The sequence below is a fragment of the Sciurus carolinensis genome, chromosome 12, assembly GCF_902686445.1.
Source record: "Sciurus carolinensis chromosome 12, mSciCar1.2, whole genome shotgun sequence".
NCBI lineage: Eukaryota > Metazoa > Chordata > Mammalia > Rodentia > Sciuridae > Sciurus > Sciurus carolinensis.
Genome location: NC_062224.1, coordinates 51,022,874 through 51,042,607, shown reverse-complemented (window position 1 = coordinate 51,042,607; position 19,734 = coordinate 51,022,874). Strand labels below are relative to the sequence as shown.

Below are 19,734 nucleotides of genomic sequence, written 5' to 3'. Positions count from 1 at the left end.
CGAGGACACGGTTTTGAGAAAAAGGAAAGAAGGTTTATTGCTTTGGTATCAAAGGAGAAACATAGAGGACTCCTGTCCCAAAGACTGTGATTCTGCCCCTCAGCTTTTTAAGAGGTGATTCAAAGGCTACATTCCATGTGTTCTCTGGTTGGAATTGTAATTCACTTGTTAATTTGGGAGATAGGCATTTCTGAGGTCTTCTGGCACTACCCCAAAGTCTGGATTACTACGTTCCTATGGTGGGTGTGTACTCAGGGACAGATACTCTGCCCAGGATGTGGAAAAAAGGTAATCCTATTTCCCCTGAAATAGGGAGGGGGAAAGATTAGGGAGGAGCAGGGAGAGAGGAAGAGAAAAAGCATGTCCATTTGAAAAATAAGTTGCAGTGGCAGAGCAGCAAGGGCTATATTCAAAGCATAAAGTGGACCACTTAACGGTTGCAAGATATCTGAGAACTTTGTTTGAAGTCAGTGCTGTCAAAGTCAAATTTGTGTCAACCCAAAATGAAGTGGGCTAAACAAGGGGGTGTGTATCAATCCCTAAACTCTTGTGAAGTATCTATTAAGACTGTTTCTGGATATACACATAGTCCTATTACAGAGCAGAGCCAGGTACATAGATTGTATAGGGGCCTCTCCTTCAATGATACTACAAAAGATTGGACAGGGAAGGAGAAAAACATACAAGGATAAAATCCTTTGTAATATAGGAGTTCATTTGAGCTTTGTCAAAGTACAGATCTGATATAGGAAAAGAGAGGAACCGTGCCCTGAAAAAAGAAATGGACTTTATAGGTAAGTCAGGGCGAGTGGAGAGCAACTTGAAATACAGTTAAACCACCAGGTATTCTGTAATATTACTGTGGGTTTTCCTTATTCATTTACCACACTGAAGTTAATAGGATTGGAAAGTGGCTCTTACTTACCTTACTATCCATGCTAAAATCAGGAGAAATCTAGGTTTGAAAAGGCTCCTTTACCAGAGTATCCTTCCTGGAAGATTACTGAGACAGAAATTCGATCAAAGAGCTTTAACCTTCTGCAAATAACTGATAAAATTCAGGAAGCCTGGAGAGTATATCCAGACTTCTCCAAATGAGGCTTTTTCTCTTACAGTTGGCATCATCTTCCCCCCTCACAGATGAGTGACAGTTATTGTTAGGGTAAACATATTGTGCTTGCCTCTCTTCTGTGAACTTGAAAATACTTAACAAGATTTAGAAAGTGCAGCTCAGGAGGCTGAGGCAGGAGGTTTGCAGGTTTGAAGCCAGCCTCAGCAACTTACTGAGACTATAAGCAACCTAGCAAGACCCTGTCTCAAAATAGAAAAATAAAAAGGGCCGGGGATATGGTACAATGGTAAAGCACCTTTGGGTTCAATCCCTGATACCAAAAAAAAAAAGGATTTACAGTATCTATTGTAATTTTTGAAGATTTTTCCCTATTTATTTGAATATAACTGCCTTGCAAATACTGTTTTAAGTCTTACTTAACCTTCTTGATCTCTAAGTGGCTTGTGGTACATGCAGATTTCTAACAGGACCTAATTTGGCAAAAAATGTTGCTTGGTAAACCTCATCCACAGAAAACTGCCTCTTTGTCAACTTTGATTCACAGAGTTCTAGTATTTTACATTTTAAAGGGACATACAAGAAAGGTATGTGAAGTTGTTAGATGTGTGACCTTAACCTAGAGAAAAAGGGAACTGCCAAGGAGAGATAGGAGGAGATAAGCTTTCCTGTTTATGGAGTCAGGCTGAGTGTGTTCAATGAGAGGAGTCTGACCTTTCTGCCTTAGCCTAGATATTTATAATCCTGACAGGGTGTGCAGGCTGAGGGAATAGTAAATTTCCATTCCCCTTGAGTGACCTAATTTAATCATTGCACATTCATACGTTGGGTAGTTTCCTGGGTTGTATCATCAAAATTCTTGATCCTTTGACTTTTTTTTTTTCTTTTGACAATTTGTCTTATATATTGTGTTAAATTCCTTTCCTTTTTACTTTTACAGGAAGGAGAAGCAGATGGAACATTAAAGGAAATCAAGAATAGTCTTGGGCCCACAAGAACAGACTCCATTGACACGTATGTGATGAAAGGCTAGACCTGTCAAGCAGATAGATGGGACAGTCTTGTCCCTTTGAGTCTGTCACTGGAGGTCAAACATGATGGGCTGGAGAAGTAACTTCTTATTGATTTATACTAGGATCTCATTAATATTCAGTTTGAATGCTGTTGAATGTTGCAACCCAATGTGGCAGAGAATAAAAACCATGTTTGGTGCATTTTTAAGATGACTAATGCTGACCACTCTGCTATAAGTGTTTCATCTCCATCAGGTGAGAAGTGAAAACAGTCCTGCCTTCCATCAGAAGAAGATATTGCTTCTCAGTCAAAAACCCATGTTTGCTAATTTGTTTACCAGTGCTGTCTGATACAGACCAGCCTGCCCAGCTTCCATAAATTAGATGTGTGCACTTTCTCTTCCCTGTTCATTCCCAGTTACAAGCCAGAGTGACCAGTACTGGTGATACTCTGTAACAATTATTGTTAGTGCTAACAGTCACTGGGAGTTTCTTGAAAGTGCCCAGGTATCATATCTGTGAAGTCTCAAGTTTATCTGAACCAAGTAGATACTAGGAAAGAGACATCTTAAATGACGAAAGGGTGAGACAGTTGAGGATGGCCTTGAACTTGCAGGCCTCCTGCCTCAGCTTCCCAAGTAGCTGGGATTACATCCACTGTGTCCAGCACTACATAGCCTTTTTTTTTTTTTTTTTTGGTGGTACTGGAAATTGAACTAAGGGTTTCACAGATGCTAGGCAAGCACTCTACCACTGAGCTACATCCCCAGACTGCCTCATAGACTTTTAAAACCTTTTTTTCTATAATTTGTTGAATGTGCATAGAGAATGACTTATTAAAGGTGAAAAAAATGTTTCCAATCATGTTTCCAAGACCTTGTATCAGGGAGAAAATACTAGACAATATTATTTCATCAAACAAGGCCATTGACATAAGTGAATATTATTCCCCTTTTTTGGTTAAAAATTCTTAAACTTTTCCCCAGATTGCTGTTTTTAATATCAAAAGACTTTCCTGGAAGTATAGGGAAGGAAGAAAATTGTTTGACAATTTCAAACCACTTCCTTTTCATTTATACCACATACAAAGATAACTTCTTCTTTAAGCCACACTGCTATTTTTAAAAAATAACTGCCCTGTGTTATTTGTGAGTATCAGAAGGAGTCTGAGATTGATTTCTGGTTTAGAGTTTGAGATTTGGAGTCCTAGTAATGGAATTTAATACTGATTCTTTATTAGATTTGTGGGTTCCTATAGTTTACTGAAATAGTGACTGCCAATAGCAGCATCATAGTCCTTGAATGTTTTGTTATTAGAATGGTAGCCATGGTTTTGTCATTAAAATGTCTCTTTATTCAAACATTTTGAAATCAAGAAAAATATTTCACAACAATGGCTATATTTCTCTGCTTTAATTATTTGAAACAAAAAGCAAAAAAATGTTTTCTTTTCTTGACTTGCAAAGGTGACTTTCTCAGGAGACAGGCCAGTGTAGTTTGTTTGGCTGAGTCCTCTTTGAAACTAAATTTCTGGAAAACTTCACCTCCAACCAGGGCTCCTGAACTATTTCCATGAGCTTTGTGGTCTTATGTACACAATGACAATTCAGAGGCAGTGAGTTACACTTTAAAGCTAGTTTCTCTGGAGTCTGTCAGTCCTTATACCTTCCCCAGAAAGTATGGAGGAGCTTAACACTAAGGATCACAGGAACCATATGTGCTTGGTCAGTAGAGGAGAATTAATAGGAGAATGTTCTGGAAAGCAGTTGTTTAAGCTGGTTTCAGTTATTTTGGCTACTCTAAATGTTGTTTTTCATTTTCTGATAAAAACCTTTTAACCTTTATACTGAATGTGGTGATGGTATCAATATAGGAGCAAATCTACCAAAGGTGCCAAGAATTCTTTGGAATTTGAAGAATTAACTGTGAGCCAGCTCCTGCTTTGCCTAAGGGAAGGAAACCAGAAAGTGGACAGACTTGAAACTGCACTCAAAGAAGCCAAAGAAAGGTATGACATTGTTTTTTTAAAACAGCTTTATCGAAATATAATTAAGACACCACATAATTCTTCCATTTAAGTTTTACATTTCAATGCTTTTAGAATGTTGTGCAATATTCTATATTAGAGTTGTGCAATCATTGCCACAATATAATTTTAGAACATTTTTCCCCTCCTATAAGAAATCCAAATCCCATTAGCACTTACTACCCACACCTCCCAGTAATCTGCTTTCTGTCTCTATACATTTGCTAATTCTGGACATTTCATATAAATGGAATTACATAATATGTGATCTTTTATGACTAGCTTCTTTGACTTATCATAGTGATTTTTTTTTTTTCCTAGTACTGGGTATATGCTAGGCAAATGCTCTACCAATGTACTACATTCTAGCCCCCAATTTTTTTTTTTTTTTTTTTTTTTTTGGCATAAGAGTCTTGCTAAGTTGCCCAGACAGGATGATCCTCCTGCCTCAGCCTTTCAGTAGCTGGGATTACAGGTGTGCAATATCATGGCCAGTTAGCATAGTGTTTTTGAGTTTCATATGCAATGTAGCATATATCAATACTTAATTCTCTATTGCTGCTTGTTTTAGTTAGCTTTTTCACTGCTAAGAATAAAAGACCTGACAAGAATGATTTTACAGTAGGAAAGGTTTATTTAGGGGCTCTTGGTTTCAGAGGTCTCAGTCTATAGAAGATCAGCTGCATTCCTCAGGGCTCCATATGAGGCAGAACATCATGGCATAAGAGTGTGGTGGAAGGAAGAGGCTCATATGATGATCAGAAAGCAGGGAGAGAGACGCCACTTGCCAGGTACAAAATATATACCCCAAAGCCACACCCCCAGTGCCCACCTCCTCCAGCTGTAGCCTACCCACCTTCTGTTACACTCAGTTAATCCCCCATCATGGGATTAATTCACTGATTGGGTTAAGACCCTCATAACCCAATCATTTCTCCTCTTAACCTTCTCATATTATCTCACACATGAACTTTTGAGGGATACCTCGCATCCAAACTGTAACACTATTGAATAATATTCCCTATTGGATATGTAGCAATTTTCCATTTATCACTTGATGAACATTTGCCAATTATGAATGCTTCTGTGAACATATGGATATAAATGTTTGCTTGGACATATGTTTTCAGTTCTCTGTGGTGTGTACCTAGGGAGTGGAATTACTAGGTTCCATGATCTGTTTAATATTTGAGGAACTACCAAGTCATTTTCCAAAGAGACTATATCATTTTGAATTACCACCAGCAGTATGTGTATTTCACTTTCTTCACATCCATACCAACACTTGTTATTGTGTACCATTTTTATTTTATCCATCTTAGTAAATGTGAATTTGCATCTCATTGTAGTTTTGATTTCTGTGTCCCCAGTAAGCATCTTTTCATGTTTAATTTTCTTTGGAGAAATAGCTATTCAAATTCTCCATTCATCTTAAAAAATTGAATGGTCTTTTATTGCTCAGTTATGAGTTCATTTTATATTCTGGATACTAGTTATTTATTAAATATATGATTTGCAAATATTTATCTCATTCTATAGGTTGGGTATTTTTCTTCCTTTCTTCCTTCCTTCCTTCCTTTCTTTCTTTCACGTTACTGAGCTACTGAGGATTGAACCTAGCTCATAGTAGGCAAATCCTCTACCACTATACCACATTCCAACCCTTCACTTTCTCAATATTATTTGCAGTGGAAGAAAAAAAACTTTATATTGATGTGATTTCTCTCTTTTAATTTTGTCACCTTGCTTTTAGTGTAGTATCTCAGAAATCATTGTGTAACCCAGTATCACAAAGATTTACTCTGTGTTCTCAAGATTTTTATTGTTTAGCTCTTACATTTAAATCTGTGGTCCCTTCTGAGTTCATTATTGTGTATGGAATCATATAGAAAGATAATGTCATTATATTCTTGGTTCTGTTTTATTGATCTCTGTGTTTGTCCTTATGCCAGCACATAGTCTTGATTATGATAGCTACATTTGTAGTTAAGTTTTGGAATTAGGAATAAGAGTTTTCTACCTTAGCTCTTTTTAAAGATTGTTTTGGCTATTCTGTGTCACTTGCTGTTCCATTTGAGTTTTGAGATCACCTTGATAATTTCTGGGGGAAATAAGTCAATTGGGATTTTTTTTAGGGTTTGCATTGCATCTGTAGATCAGTTTGGGCAGTATTATCATTTAACAATATCCTGATTTATGAACATGGGATATCTTTCCATGTATTTGTGTCTTCCTGAATTTCTTCCAGTAATGTTTTGTACTTTTAATAGTTTGGGAACTTAGGGTTTTGGGTTATTTTGTTTGGGGGGAGTTGTTTGTTTTTGCAGTGCTGGTGATTGAATTGAGGGCCTTGTATATGCCAGGCAAGTCGTGTTTTATACTTTTCAACACATCTTGTATTTTTTTTTTTTTGCAAAATTTATTCCCAAATATTTTAGTCTTTTTTGATGTTATTGTAAATGGAATAGTTTTCTTACTGTTTGGGTTTCTCATTGACCTTATATAGAAATATGACCAGTTTTTGTATGTTGATCTTATGTCCTATAACTTTACTGAAGTCATTTATTAAGTGCGAATTTTGGGGGGAATCCTGAGGATTTTTTATTACAGAATCAGACTGTATCATTAGCCAATAGATATATTTTTGCTTCTTCCTTTTCAATCTGAATACTTTTATTTCTTTTCTTGCCTGACTGCCTTGGCTAGAACTTACAATGTGGAATGAACTAGAAGTGAGGTGGGTAGGCATCCTTGTCTTGTTCCTAACCTTAAGGAAGAAGCTTTCTCTCTCTGTATATTTACATATTTTTTTCTTTTTTTGGTGTAAAAGGTGGTAGTAGGGTTTGAACTCAGGGCCTGGTGCATGCTCAGCAAGTACTCTACCACTGAGCTACACCTCAACTCTAAGCTTTCAGTCTTTTACCATTAAATATGATGTTAGCTGTGGGTATTTCATAGTTCCTATTTCTAGTTTGTTGTGATTTTTGTCTTAAAGGGGTTTGGATTTCTTTCAAATGCTTTTTATATGTATATGGAGTTGATCATATGGTTTTAGAAAAATCTAGTATAATATAAATATAGTATATCACATTAATTGATTTTCAGGTTGTTAGACCAGTCTTGCATTCCAACTTGATCATGATATATAAACCTTTTTATAAGTTGCTGGGTTCAGTTTGCTAGTATTTTGTTGAGGACTTTTATTTTTATACATAAGGGATAATAATTCATAGTTTTCTTGAGATATCTTTGTCTAGTTTTGGACTTGGTTAATACCAACTTCATAGAATGAATCAGGAAATGGTACCTCTTCTTCTGGATACATATACCTTTTAAAATGAATCTTTTTTATATGGATATAGCTATAATACTGTTGTAAACAAAATAATTTAAATTTGTTTCAGGATTACATTTATATGTTATATGAGTTTTTGTTAAGTCAGTGAGACATATGTTTATAGACATACTTTTTAGAATACAAAGTATATAGTGTAAGATATAGTTATATATAGTTTTAGGGCTCTTGTGACTGGAACATTTAATTGTAAATATTCTGTGGCATAATTCATTCTCTCAGACATTAGGCATTGCTTTTTGTTTTGTTTTGTCTTGTCTTTATGGTACTGGGGATTGAACCCAGGGGCACTTTAGCACTGAGCTCAATCCCCGGCCCTTTTTTTAATTTTTTATTCTGAGATGGTCTGGCTAAGTTGCCCTGACTGGCCTTGAAATTTTGATCCCTCTTTCTCAGCCTCCTGAGTTTCTGGGATTATAGGCATACATCACCATGCCTGGCTTATTCTTATACTGCAGCACTTTAAGAAATATTTTCCAGAGCTGGGAATGTACCACAGTGGTAAACTACTTACCTAGCATGTTGAGAGGCCCAGGGTTCAATCCTCTATTGGAAAAAAAGAAAATATTTTGCAGTTGAAACAGTTTAAATTTTTTAGCTATAGGAAGATCTAGTCTTAAATATTATAAGTTTTTTTTCAGAATGAAAAAATAACCTGGAAGGCATGTCAGCGTTTTTCCAGTGTCTTATTGGTGGTCAACTCTTTTCAAAGGTAAAAAGGACATAGAGGCATTTAGGTTTTCACCCCACACAGTACTGCTGTTTCTCAGAAAAGTTCAGAGGTAATGTCTAGGAGACTACTTCCATGTGTTCTAATGAGTAAATAAGGTTATCCTTTCTTTTCAGTAAATCCAAAAACATAGTAATTATGTACAGATAAAAGCATTCTTTTTAATTATTGTAGCTGAGTTTTAAAAGAAGGTGTTGTTCTATGAATGAAACCTTTAACAACTGTGAGTAATCAGTGTGTTTGTATTTTAAAGGTACGTTTTTATCTTCCAGGTTGTATGTACCATTCCAAAAAGACAAGTTTAACCAGTAATTCATCCTTAAATCAACGTGATTGGCCTTATTAATGGAAATATAAACTTAGGAATTTGCTAATTATAAATCTTTTTATGAAATACATATTACCTGTTTTCAAAAAAGTCATAACTTTCTACCTGATGCCCAGAGGTGTTTATTTCTTCCGGTTGTGTGTAGGTAATGAGTCAGGCCTGCCTTTGAGATGAAGTCCTCATCCCTCACTATGAGCACCCCGTAAAGGTGCTTTCTCAATAGCTTTCGATTTCTGCTTTGTAACCAGCTTTTGTTCAATATTTAACAACTGACAGATAAGTCAGTAACTAGTTGCTGAGACTAATGTTCTCTATGTGGACATAGGATGATTTCCTCCTAGATGAGGCAGGTCTGAAATCAAGGAATAAAATTACTGACTCATGAACAACCTGGCTTGAGTTACATACATTATAAACAGATATGATAAAAACACATGCAAGATATAACATGTCCTTTTCTGAAATAAGTCAATTTTCAAGCATTTTCATTAATCACAGGCAGTAGGTATTCTAAGTGTAGTTGCTCTAAAAGTTACTCTGAAAAATTTTTAGGTGATCTATGGGGAAAGTGAACAGTAGATTTGTCTATAATCTTGCCAGGGTTAATATTTCATATAATCTGTATGTTTCTAAAAACACTGATAGCCAGTAAGGAGCAGGAAATCGTGTAGGAAATGTAAGCCTGGAAAATCAAGAGGTGGCAGCTCAAGGTAAAAATTTGCCCTAGAAAAGTAAGATAAGTTGTAATTCAATTCTAGGTTAAAACCTGTGTCTGTGTGAGTGGTGGTGTAAAGTGGTGGTGTACCCTCCTGCCCCCCACCATCTGGTGTTTACCCCATTTATTGAGTTTAGCCAGAGACAGTGCTTGTACACCAATTAGGTTTGGCAAACTTTAACTGATACCAATGTTGTTCATTTTTCTTTTTATTATCACTAGGTTCTTATTTAAAAATCAGTTTTACATTCATATAATAAATTAATTGTTCTACGAACTTTAATGGAGAAACAACAGTTCTTTGACCAACCCCCACTCCAGCTACTTTTTCCTTCTTCTCAATACTTTGAACATATTTAGTTGGTTCTTTTGATATTTACCTCCATATATCAGGCTTAATCTGTTCTTTAAATTTTATTAAAGATCTTATACATAATCTATTACTCTCCCACTATGTGTGTTGAAGATTCAACTCATCATCAACACCACACATATATGCTTCTGGATCCCTCCATTTTGACCTTTCCCTGCTTCTAAAATTGGTTATATTGAAATTAGTTAGATGATTATTCAGCTTTGGTATTATTAGGCATGCACGCGCGCGCGCACACACACACACACACACATGCTTCACAGGTGAGCTGTATTCTATGCCATGACCTCTTTTCCTTTTCACAAAACTTTTTTTAACCTCTGTGTATAATTATCTTTTTTAAAACTTTGCTTCTGGGCTAGGGTTGTGGCTCAGTGGTAGAGTGCTAGCCTCACATGTGTGAAGCACTGGGTTCAATTCTCAGCACTGCATATAAATAAGTGAATAAAATAAAGGTACAACAACCAAAAAATTAAAAAATAAAAAAAAAATTTGCTTCTGAATGTGGTAGCACAAGCCTTTAATGCTATCTACTTGGAGTCTGAGGTAGGAGAATTACAAGTTCAAGGCCAGCCTTAGCAACTTAATGAGACTATCTCAAATTAAAATTTTAAAAAAGGGTTGAGGATGGAGCTCAGTGGTAGAGCACTTGCCTGGCCTGCACAAGGCTGCAGGTTCAATCGCAAGCATTGTTTTCTTTTTTTCTTTTTGTCTTAAGTCTTAGTCCATTTTCTGCGCTGTGACAGAATGCTACAGTTGCTTAAATCATAAACCATGTAAGTTATATGGCTCCTGGTTCTGAGACTGGGAAGTTCAAGATAGAAGTGCTACTTCTGTTGAAGTTCTTCTTACTATGTCGTAACGTGGAAGAAGGACAAGCAAGCATGCACAATAGAAAAATAGAGCTACAGTCATTGTTTTATTAGGTACCTGCTCCTGAGCCTAATGCAGCTTTAATCCATGCATGAGGGCAGTACTGGTTCAATGCAAATGGCAATTAATGAACATAAGTTTCCGTTTCAGAGGAGATGTTTAATCCCTAGCACTAAATTTCCCCATGTACTCTCTTCCTGTGAGGAAATCTCTTAATTACTTTAGAAAGCATTGGTAGCATAGTAGTGTGCTTTTCTTGCAGAATCTTCTCCAAGAGCCTCACTTGCTCGCTTCTGGGTCCTGCTGTGTTGTGGTCATCTCAAAATCTCCCTTTGGCATCATCCTGTCGAATTCCTTCAGTGTTGGAACTCATTTCCTTAATCCAGAGCCTTTCTTACTCTTTTATTAAATAGCGTACACTACATCACCACACTGAGAATATGAGGAGTATATTTTCTGAGGTCTACTTATCTAAAATATCTCTCTACCTTTATATTTAACAGATAGTTGGTTTAGATACAGAATTCTCGATTGGACATTATTTTGTTTCCAGTTTTTGAAAGCATCACCTCGTACTCTAGCTTCTGATTTTACTGTTGAGAAATCTATTGTTACTCTGAGCCTTAACCTTTTTGTATAAAACCTATTTTGTTTTTCCTCCTCTCTGAAGATTCTTTGCTTTGTCTCAAGTATTCTGAAATTTCACATGTGCTCTGCGTGTGAGCCTGTTTTTTAACCTTGCATTCTTTCATTTTGTAAACTCATGACCTTAACCACTGAGTGATATCCCCTGCCCTTTTAATTTTATTTTTTTTTTATTTTGAGGCTGGGTCTTGCTAAGTTGCTGAGGTCACTACATTTCTGAGGCTGGCCTACAACTTGTAATCCTCCTGCCTCAGCCTCCTGAGTCTGGGATTACAGGTGTGCACCAACACTCCTGCCTGACCTTCAATTATTGAAAAATAATCTTGAATTAAGGATTATTTCCTAGCCTCAGTTTTCTTTTTCCTTTATTTGCCTGGACCAGTCATCTGATTTTCTTAACCTTTGTTCATCTTTGTGATCTCTTTCTCATTTTCCTTTCTCGTTTTTCAGTTTTCATCTTGTGTGTTGGGGGTACACATGGATGGGGTACACTTGTGTAGTGTACACACTTGCTTGCTTTTAATGTTCCTTTTTTTCAGTGGCTACAATATATTTCCTTATGTCTCTGGGAATAATGCCCCCACCTCCCATTGGCATATTTTACTTTCAGTAGAAAATATGTTTTTTTTTTTTTTTAAGTGAATCATGTCTGGTAATCTTGGCTGTTTGATGAGACTTTAGAGTGAGTAAGAGTTAGAAGCTACTTGAAGCTTTGTTGAACATCTGGAGGGAGATAAGCTGGGAGTTTCCCTGGGGAAACCCAAAATCTGAAACTTAAAATCTTTCCCCTTGTCCTGGTCAGATTCTCCAGAGAAGAGGCTTCCAACCTCCTGCCTGAAGGGCATTTTTCTAGATGCCAGGGTTCTTGAGATGAGTAGGTAAAGCAGTTGAGGCCCTCAGCTGTATCTGTGTAAATCTCCTCCCCTTTTAAATAGAAGGCCCAATCTTTCAACACCTCTGAGTCCAGAACCCTTTATTTTATATCTTCTAACACTTCTTAAACAGGTTCTACCTTTACCAAATCTAGAGGTACCCACTACCCACCGCCTTTTGGAGTTTTCACAGTGTAAATCATAGTTCTTATTGGTGCTCCTACTGTTGGCTTAGGGTCATCTTCCTAGAATGCTGAGCCTGTCCCCACTCAGTCTTGTGCTTTCTAAATTTTGTTATTTCCTTTCACTTTATTTTTGTTCCGATAGTCACATAGGTTTTTGAAAGTCATTTTCATAGCATTTGGGGTAAGAGAAGAATTATATGCATATACTCAACCTCCCATCTTTAACCAGTCTCCATTTTTTTTTTTTCACTTGTACTGGGATGGCTTTCTGTGCTTATGATTCAGTAAAAATGGTGCTATATTTGTTCAGAGACTTGTAAACTTAGATGGGTCCTAGAAGGCAAAGTCTTTCCTTAGTTTCTTATAAATGGGACAAACACACGCATGGAAGACACACGCACATCCACATGTATAGACACACAACTAGAAATTAAAAAAAAATATTTTTGGATAGTATAGTCACATGAAAACAGACAGTATTCAGAATGAGTTATTCCTGGGTTTCACCTCTACATATATTCATATCTTAAATCACATCAGTTCTAGCCAGTCTGAGGATGAAAAACAGAACCAATGCTAACACAGTGAATGTAGAGATTTTGAAAAACCTTGATTCTTTACCCAGATTTCGAAGTGTTCTTTGGAGTGCTTCTGTAATTGATATTCCTCCTAAAGTCAAAGAGAAAGTAACTTTTTTTAACACTCTGTGATTTTTCAGAATTTCAGATTTTGAAAAGAAAGCAAATGATCATTGTGAAGTTGATACCCAGACAGAGGGGAACACAGAAAAACAGCATGAAGAGGAGAAAGGCACAGAGCCTGTGGGTACTGAGATTCCAAGACTGCTGACGCACCCAATGTGAAGAGTAGTACAGTAGCTGTGATGTGTATTTGCTTTAAAAAAAATACAGAAATAATATTAATGCTAATTTTTTATTTCTCTGCTATTTCCTTATCCTGGGTTTGAGCTTCACTCAGTGTTAATTATAGTGAGATATATTCTGATCAGTATTCTACAAAACCACTCCTAAATCTCTTCTTGACTGTCTCCTAAATCCTTATGTGAGCAAGCCCACTACATGAAAAAGGAACTTCATCTACTTTCTAAGGAGATTATTTGAGGATATAACTCAGAAAATTGTAGAATACAAAGATCTTGGTTGTATGCCTCTAATAATAGGAACAAAGTCGTTGGAATGAGAAAGGTCCATGTATGTATATTCAGTGTTGTATATAACTTAGAGATCTGTCTTTTAGTGTGCAAGTCTTAAATTTAGAAAGAGTTAATGAAACTATGAACTTACGATAGCCATAGTAGTCCATGTGATAGGTATTTATATAAAATAGCCATGTTAACTAATTGAATTATTCAACAAAATTTATATATCAAATGCCTACTATTTGCCATGTAGGGGACTGAGTCTTCTACTTTCAAGAGAATGGAGAACATTTAGAAAACAGATAAAGAGACCATGGGTGTGTATCAGCACTCTGTTGACAACAACTAATTCAACAATCAGTAATAGAGAAGTATCAAGACTTCCATGACATTGTAAAACTCATTTACAAATCACTGGACTACCAGGGAAAAGGCTGATAATGACAATGTGCAAACTAGAAACACAAATTAGTAAGAAACTCTGCAGATGAATTGATAGCCAAATAAATAGGAATGTGCTTTGACACTTTATAATCTGTGATCACTGAGCCATAAGTAAGGTTACGTTTTAGTAGTTAAAAGTCATTCAGAACAGCATCCAAATTGATTAATGTTGTATTAGGAAGCAGAATTGTAGCCAAAACATTTCTTTTCATGCAAGATATTTGGGGTAGTAATTGTGAAAACTGAATTAGTTTACCGGTCAATCTTATTTCCATACTAGTGGTTCAGACTCTTTTCTCACAAAGTAGTTCATTTAATCTTGTGGTAATCACGTGGGAATGTTTGGTATTTCCTGTACAATAGGTTGGAAGTGAAGTGGAAATGTTGAACCTTCAGGTGACATCCCTGTTTAAGGAACTTCAAGAGGCTCATACAAAATTGAGTGAAGCCGAGCTGATGAAGAAGAGACTTCAAGAAAAGTAAGAAAGAGAGGTTGCTTTTATTTTCCTTTGAAAAATACACATTTTGGGCTGGGGAGATAGCTCAATTGGTAAAGTGCTTGCTTTGCAAGCACAGGGCCCTGGGTTTGATCCCCAGTACTGCAAAAAAAAAAAATACACATTTTATTAAATATGTTACTGTATGGAATTATAGTTCTATATATTTACTCTATATTTACTATAGTTTTATTTATGTTACTGTCTTACCAAGTAAGAGAAAAACAGGCCTAAGTAAAATATGAATTCAGAAAACACTAATGTACAGGTTAATATATCAACATGAACTTCTTGTTGTAATATGAAAGAATGGGGACTTTGATTCTAAGTGTATTAGCCTATGTGGCACCTGTGCAAAGCAGTAAGCCAGATTTCCTGTGCTATGACAACACTGATGTGAACACACATAAAAGAAAGCTGAAAAGAGATTGAATGAAGTTTAGCAAAAGGTCTATCTCAATCTGTTGTTTAATCAATTATTAAAGCTAGCATATAAATTGAGAATTTTACATTTGCTTATATCATCTGATCTTGGAAGTTACCCAAAACATAGCAAATATAATGTTTTTGTTATTACCTTGGGCAAGTTTATTTATTTAACCTTTCAGTACCCCAGTTTTGCCATTTGTAAATTATCTGTCATAATTTCTCTAATATATATGCCAAATTAAATAAGATATTTAATGTGCTTGGCTCTAATACTTTGCACATAGCTGTCATTTATTTGTTTCTGCTATAATTATATTGAAATTCTCTTTGATATTTGAGAGAACCTATGGGGACTTCCTTTTTTCCTTATTGAATCTTTGTCAAAAATTCAAATTTTGGTGATTGACAGAACTTTTCAAATATAAAACATACCCATGGATCACAATATGAGAATCATGGTTAACCAGTTTCTGCTTTCGTCTGTATTTAGCTAAAAAAAAATATTTATATGACTACTTACACCAATTATTCAAAGAAGACACTACCTCATGTCACCTTAGAGCTGTACTTATTTATTTTTAGACATAAAAGTTCAGTGATATGGACATGTCTAATAAAGAAGCAGAGTGGTTAAAATATTTTACTTTGCATTCATAAATCCTACAGCCCTAAAATTCTTTGCATTTTACATGATCTTGAGATGTGTTGAAAACCACTGAGAAGTGAAATTGCATTGTTTATCTCCATCTTTCTTAGATGCCAGGCCCTTGAGAGGAAAAATTCTGCAACCCCAGCAGAGCTGAATGAAAAACAAGAGCTTATTTATAATAACAAGAAGCTAGAGCTGCAAGTGGAAAGCATGCGATCAGAAATCAAAATGGAACAAGCTAAAACAGAGGACGGAAAGTGAGTACACCGTGCAGAATGGCAGCTTGCCCAAAAGAGTAGCTTTTTAAAATACAGATTGGAATTAGGATTAGAGAATAAATTCACAAAATTTATTTTTTATTTATCTGAAAGAGTACTATGAGATTCTTTGGAGGGATAAAATTTTAAAGGCTTATTGTAACAAAATTATTATTTGTATCTGCTATTTTTTTTTCAGAGACAATTATTTTGAGTAAGAAAATGCTAGTAAATGGTGGAAGGGTAAAGATAAGAGAGGACATTTTGCTACTTGAGTGTTCAGAAGATGATGAGCAGGCAAGGCTTTGAGTTTGTGATATTTCCCCCCAAGATTCCTCTTATTAATATCTCTTTTAATAGGTCCAAGTTAGCCATTCTACAGTCAACACACAACAAGCTTCTTCAAGAACATAATAATGCATTGAAAACAATTGAGGAACTAATAAGGAAAGAGGTACTCGTAGAAAAATATATTACTGATTAATGGAAACTGTTGAACATTTTATACATAAAAAGTTACCTAAGTTCAGTTTGAAAAGTTGTTTTGCAGATTATAATTGATTTCTTGTGTCATAATATTTACAGCTTCTCACGTATGTACATGTGCTTTGTGTTACAAAGATGGTGTTCATGTCCCACCATCAGAGAATAAGTGTTTAGTATTTCTCAGAGTAGGTAGAGAGAGCTGTGGGAGCGCTAAGAGCACGGGCTCCTATGTGCATAGTGCACAGTAAGGCAGCTGGCTAGGGCTGGAGGGGCCACCCACATGTGATTGCACAAGACCAGTTTGCCCGCTGGCAGTGAACTTGGAACCCTGGACTCACTGGTTTGCAATTTAAATTGGTAATCATGCCCATCATGGTGTGATAATGTATAGACAATGAAAACTTTGAATTAAAAAGTCTTTGAATTTATATCCTTATACTCTTATTTTGGGGGGAGTTATTATGTCTCTATTTCAGTATTATCTTTTTAACATTGTTGTTTTAAATCAGGAAATTATTATTTGCAAGCCATACATTAAATGAATACAATTTTCTGAGTAAATTGGCATTACTAATGAACAGACCAATTTAAAGCTAATAATTTGTTTTAGATTTTTATTTTTTATTTATTTATGTATTTATTTGTACTAGGGTTTAAATCCAGGGGCACTTTACCACTGAGTAACATCCCCAGATCCTTTTATTTTTTTCTTTTGAAACAGGGCCTCCCTAAATTGCTTAGGCTGACCTCAAACTTGCTGTCTTCCTGCCTCAGCCTCCCTTAGCCTGGGATTTTAGGTGCCCAGCAAAGCTAATAATCTTTTTTAAAAAACTAAAATTTTATCTAACATTTTACTAATATAAGCTACATTTCTAGAATAAAATTGTCTTTTGCAGTCAGAAAAAGTAGACAGGGCAGTGCTGCAGGAACTAAATGAAAAGCTGGAACTGGCAGAGAGGGCACTGGCTTCTAAGCAGCTTCAAATGGATGAGATGAAACAGACCATCGCCAAGCAGGAGGAGGATCTGGAAACCATGGGTGTCCTTAGGACTCAGGTAAGATATGAGAACTTCAGCTGAGTGGGGTAAACCCCAATTATATTTGCAAATGCAAAAGTGATGGTGTTTCTTTCTCTCTCTCTCTCTCTCTCTCTCTCTCTCTCACACACACACACACACACACACACACACTCACACACTCACTTCAAACACACATACATATATTATTTTATATTCCTTCCACCAGTGAAATTTTAAAAACTTTAAAATTGATACCATGTGCAAAGTGCACCAGTATTTTGTGTGTGTGTGTGTGTGTGTGTGTGTGTGTGTGTGTTGCTATGAATTGAACCCAGGGTCTCATGCATGCCAGGCAAGTTTTTACCACTGAGCTATATCCCCAGTCTACAAAGTGCACAGCTCTAATGAATTTTATTTACCTGTGTTCCACAACTGATAGGAAAATGGGTTATTTTCCTTTGTGGCATTATGATTAATGCTACTGTGACATTCATGTACGTATCTCTGTTCACAGGTACACTCATTTTTGTTGGGTACACACCTGGGAGTGGAATTGCTGGCTTGCAGGTTATGCATGTTATTCAGTGTAATAAGTAACCTTTTTTCCACAGTGGTTGTACCAGTATTCACTCCTGTTCACAGAGTTTGCATTGCTCTACCATCCTCCCTACTGTATTGCCAGTCATTTTACCATTATCAATTTGGTATCACATCTAATTGGTGTTTCATTGATGACTAATGAGTTCTAGTACTCTTTCAAATGTTTGCTGATCTTCTAGGTATTCTCTTTTGTGATTGTACCTAATAAAACCTTGCTTATTTTTCTGTAGGTCTGTCTGGCTTTTTCTTTATTTTGAGTTCCTCATATACTACTAATATAAGCCTTACCATTGTTTTTGCCTTTTCACTCTCATAAAGGAGTCTTTTGATGAAAAAAGTTTTTAACTTTAAAGTAGTCCAAGATACCTGTCTTGCCATTTGTGATTAGTACCTTTTGTGTCCTGTTTAAAAATCTTTCACTACTCCAAGGCCAAGAAAATACTCTTCTTTGTTGTCCTCTAAATACTTTTCTGTTTTATTGTTTACATTAAGATCTGCAAACTGGGGCTGGGGTTGTGGCTCAGTGGTAGAGCTCTTGCCTAGCATGTGTGAGGCACTGGGTTCAATTCTCGGCATCACATATAAATAAATCAATAAAATAAAGGTCTATCAACATCTAAAAAAATGTTTTAAAAATTGACAAACCATCTGAAATTGAATTTTGTATATAGAGTGAGATAAAAGATTCATATTTTTTTCCTATGTATCCAAGTCTTCATTCCATTTACTAAAAAGCCATCTTTTCTTAAGTGCTCTGCTGCCTCCTCCTTCATGTGAAGGATATGAATACCAAGAGGTGGAGATCACTGGAGCCATCTCAGAGTCTGGGAAGTAGTTTGGGAAAATGGACTTTTGTCTAGGTTCATATGCTATAGGGCCAATTTTCCCAAGATTAAGAGCTATTAAACTACTTTATAAAATGAGGATAGCAATTCTACAATCCCGATCTTTTGAAAAGGGAAATGAACACTCTCCATGGGGACCTCATGCATGTCTGGAATTCAATAAAGAGCATCTTTCTGTTTTTTTAAATTTAGCTTAAGAGCAGCATCTTAAATATATCTAGCAAAGTGAATACACCATTTACTATATTATGTTCTGAATACTTTTTTTAAAAAAAAAAAAAAGCAGGAGTATTTTACTGAATTAACGTTGTATATATTGCCTAAACCACCTACATCAGTGCAGTAGCAGGGTCCTAATTGTTTAAGAACACGTACACACAGTTCCTGTCTTTTATTTGAAAGTAGTTGGAACGTTGTGATTGTTACACTAGTTTCTAGTAGGAGTATGTACCTATCATTTACAAGGCCTAGCTGAGGTGCAGCACTCTCAATCGTATACACAGGTGATCTGCAGGGAATCCACATTCATCTCAGTAGAAACATCTTTACTTTTTTCCTCTAACAGATGGAGGTTTATTGTTCTGATTTTCATGCTGAAAGAGCAGCAAGAGAGAAGATTCATGAAGAAAAGGAGCAACTGGCATTGCAGCTGGCAATTTTGCTGAAAGAGAACAATGCTTTTGAAGATGGAGGCAGGTAAGGTAAAACAAGAGGAAGACAGAACACGTGACAGTGTGACTGTAGAAGAGGTTACCTGTCAAAGATGTTTCTTAATTTGAGTTACATTAGAATCACTGTACCTACACTTGTGTTCCTACACTTAAGTTTGGCTTATACCAAAGCTGGACAGAGCCTTTTAGGAACCCAGTCAGGTTCCTGGCTTTGAGATAAGCTGTGAAAACATAACATTATGTGTCCCAGTGTTTACCTTGCTAGTCATGAATGAAATATTCATAAGACTTTAAATTCTCTAATGTGCTTTGAAATAAATACTTACAAAATTTCTCCTGACCTTTAAAATTTCATTTTGAGAAAATTTTAAATTATAGAAAAACCCAGAGAATAAAATAATAAACAGCAATATGTACACCATTCTGAATTGACAGTTGCTAGTGTATCTTTTATTTGCTTCAAATTTTTTGTATTAAAAGTAGCTTTAGATAAA

At 35.9% G+C, this 19,734-nt stretch overlaps 1 protein-coding gene across 4 annotated transcripts in view; it reads left to right on the top strand.

Moving 5' to 3' along the window:
• Positions 1 to 19,734, top strand: part of Optn (optineurin) — a 40,077-nt gene that overhangs the window by 12,934 nt on the left and 7,409 nt on the right. For all 4 annotated transcript variants that reach the window (XM_047521486.1, XM_047521487.1, XM_047521485.1 and 1 more), the window contains exons 5-12: positions 2,010 to 2,083; positions 3,956 to 4,090; positions 12,903 to 13,005; positions 14,151 to 14,266; positions 15,470 to 15,619; positions 15,980 to 16,073; positions 17,002 to 17,160; positions 19,135 to 19,265. In XM_047521486.1, the coding sequence (XP_047377442.1) occupies positions 2,010 to 2,083; positions 3,956 to 4,090; positions 12,903 to 13,005; positions 14,151 to 14,266; positions 15,470 to 15,619; positions 15,980 to 16,073; positions 17,002 to 17,160; positions 19,135 to 19,265 (962 nt within the window). The remainder of the gene's footprint in view (positions 1 to 2,009; positions 2,084 to 3,955; positions 4,091 to 12,902; positions 13,006 to 14,150; positions 14,267 to 15,469; positions 15,620 to 15,979; positions 16,074 to 17,001; positions 17,161 to 19,134; positions 19,266 to 19,734) is intronic.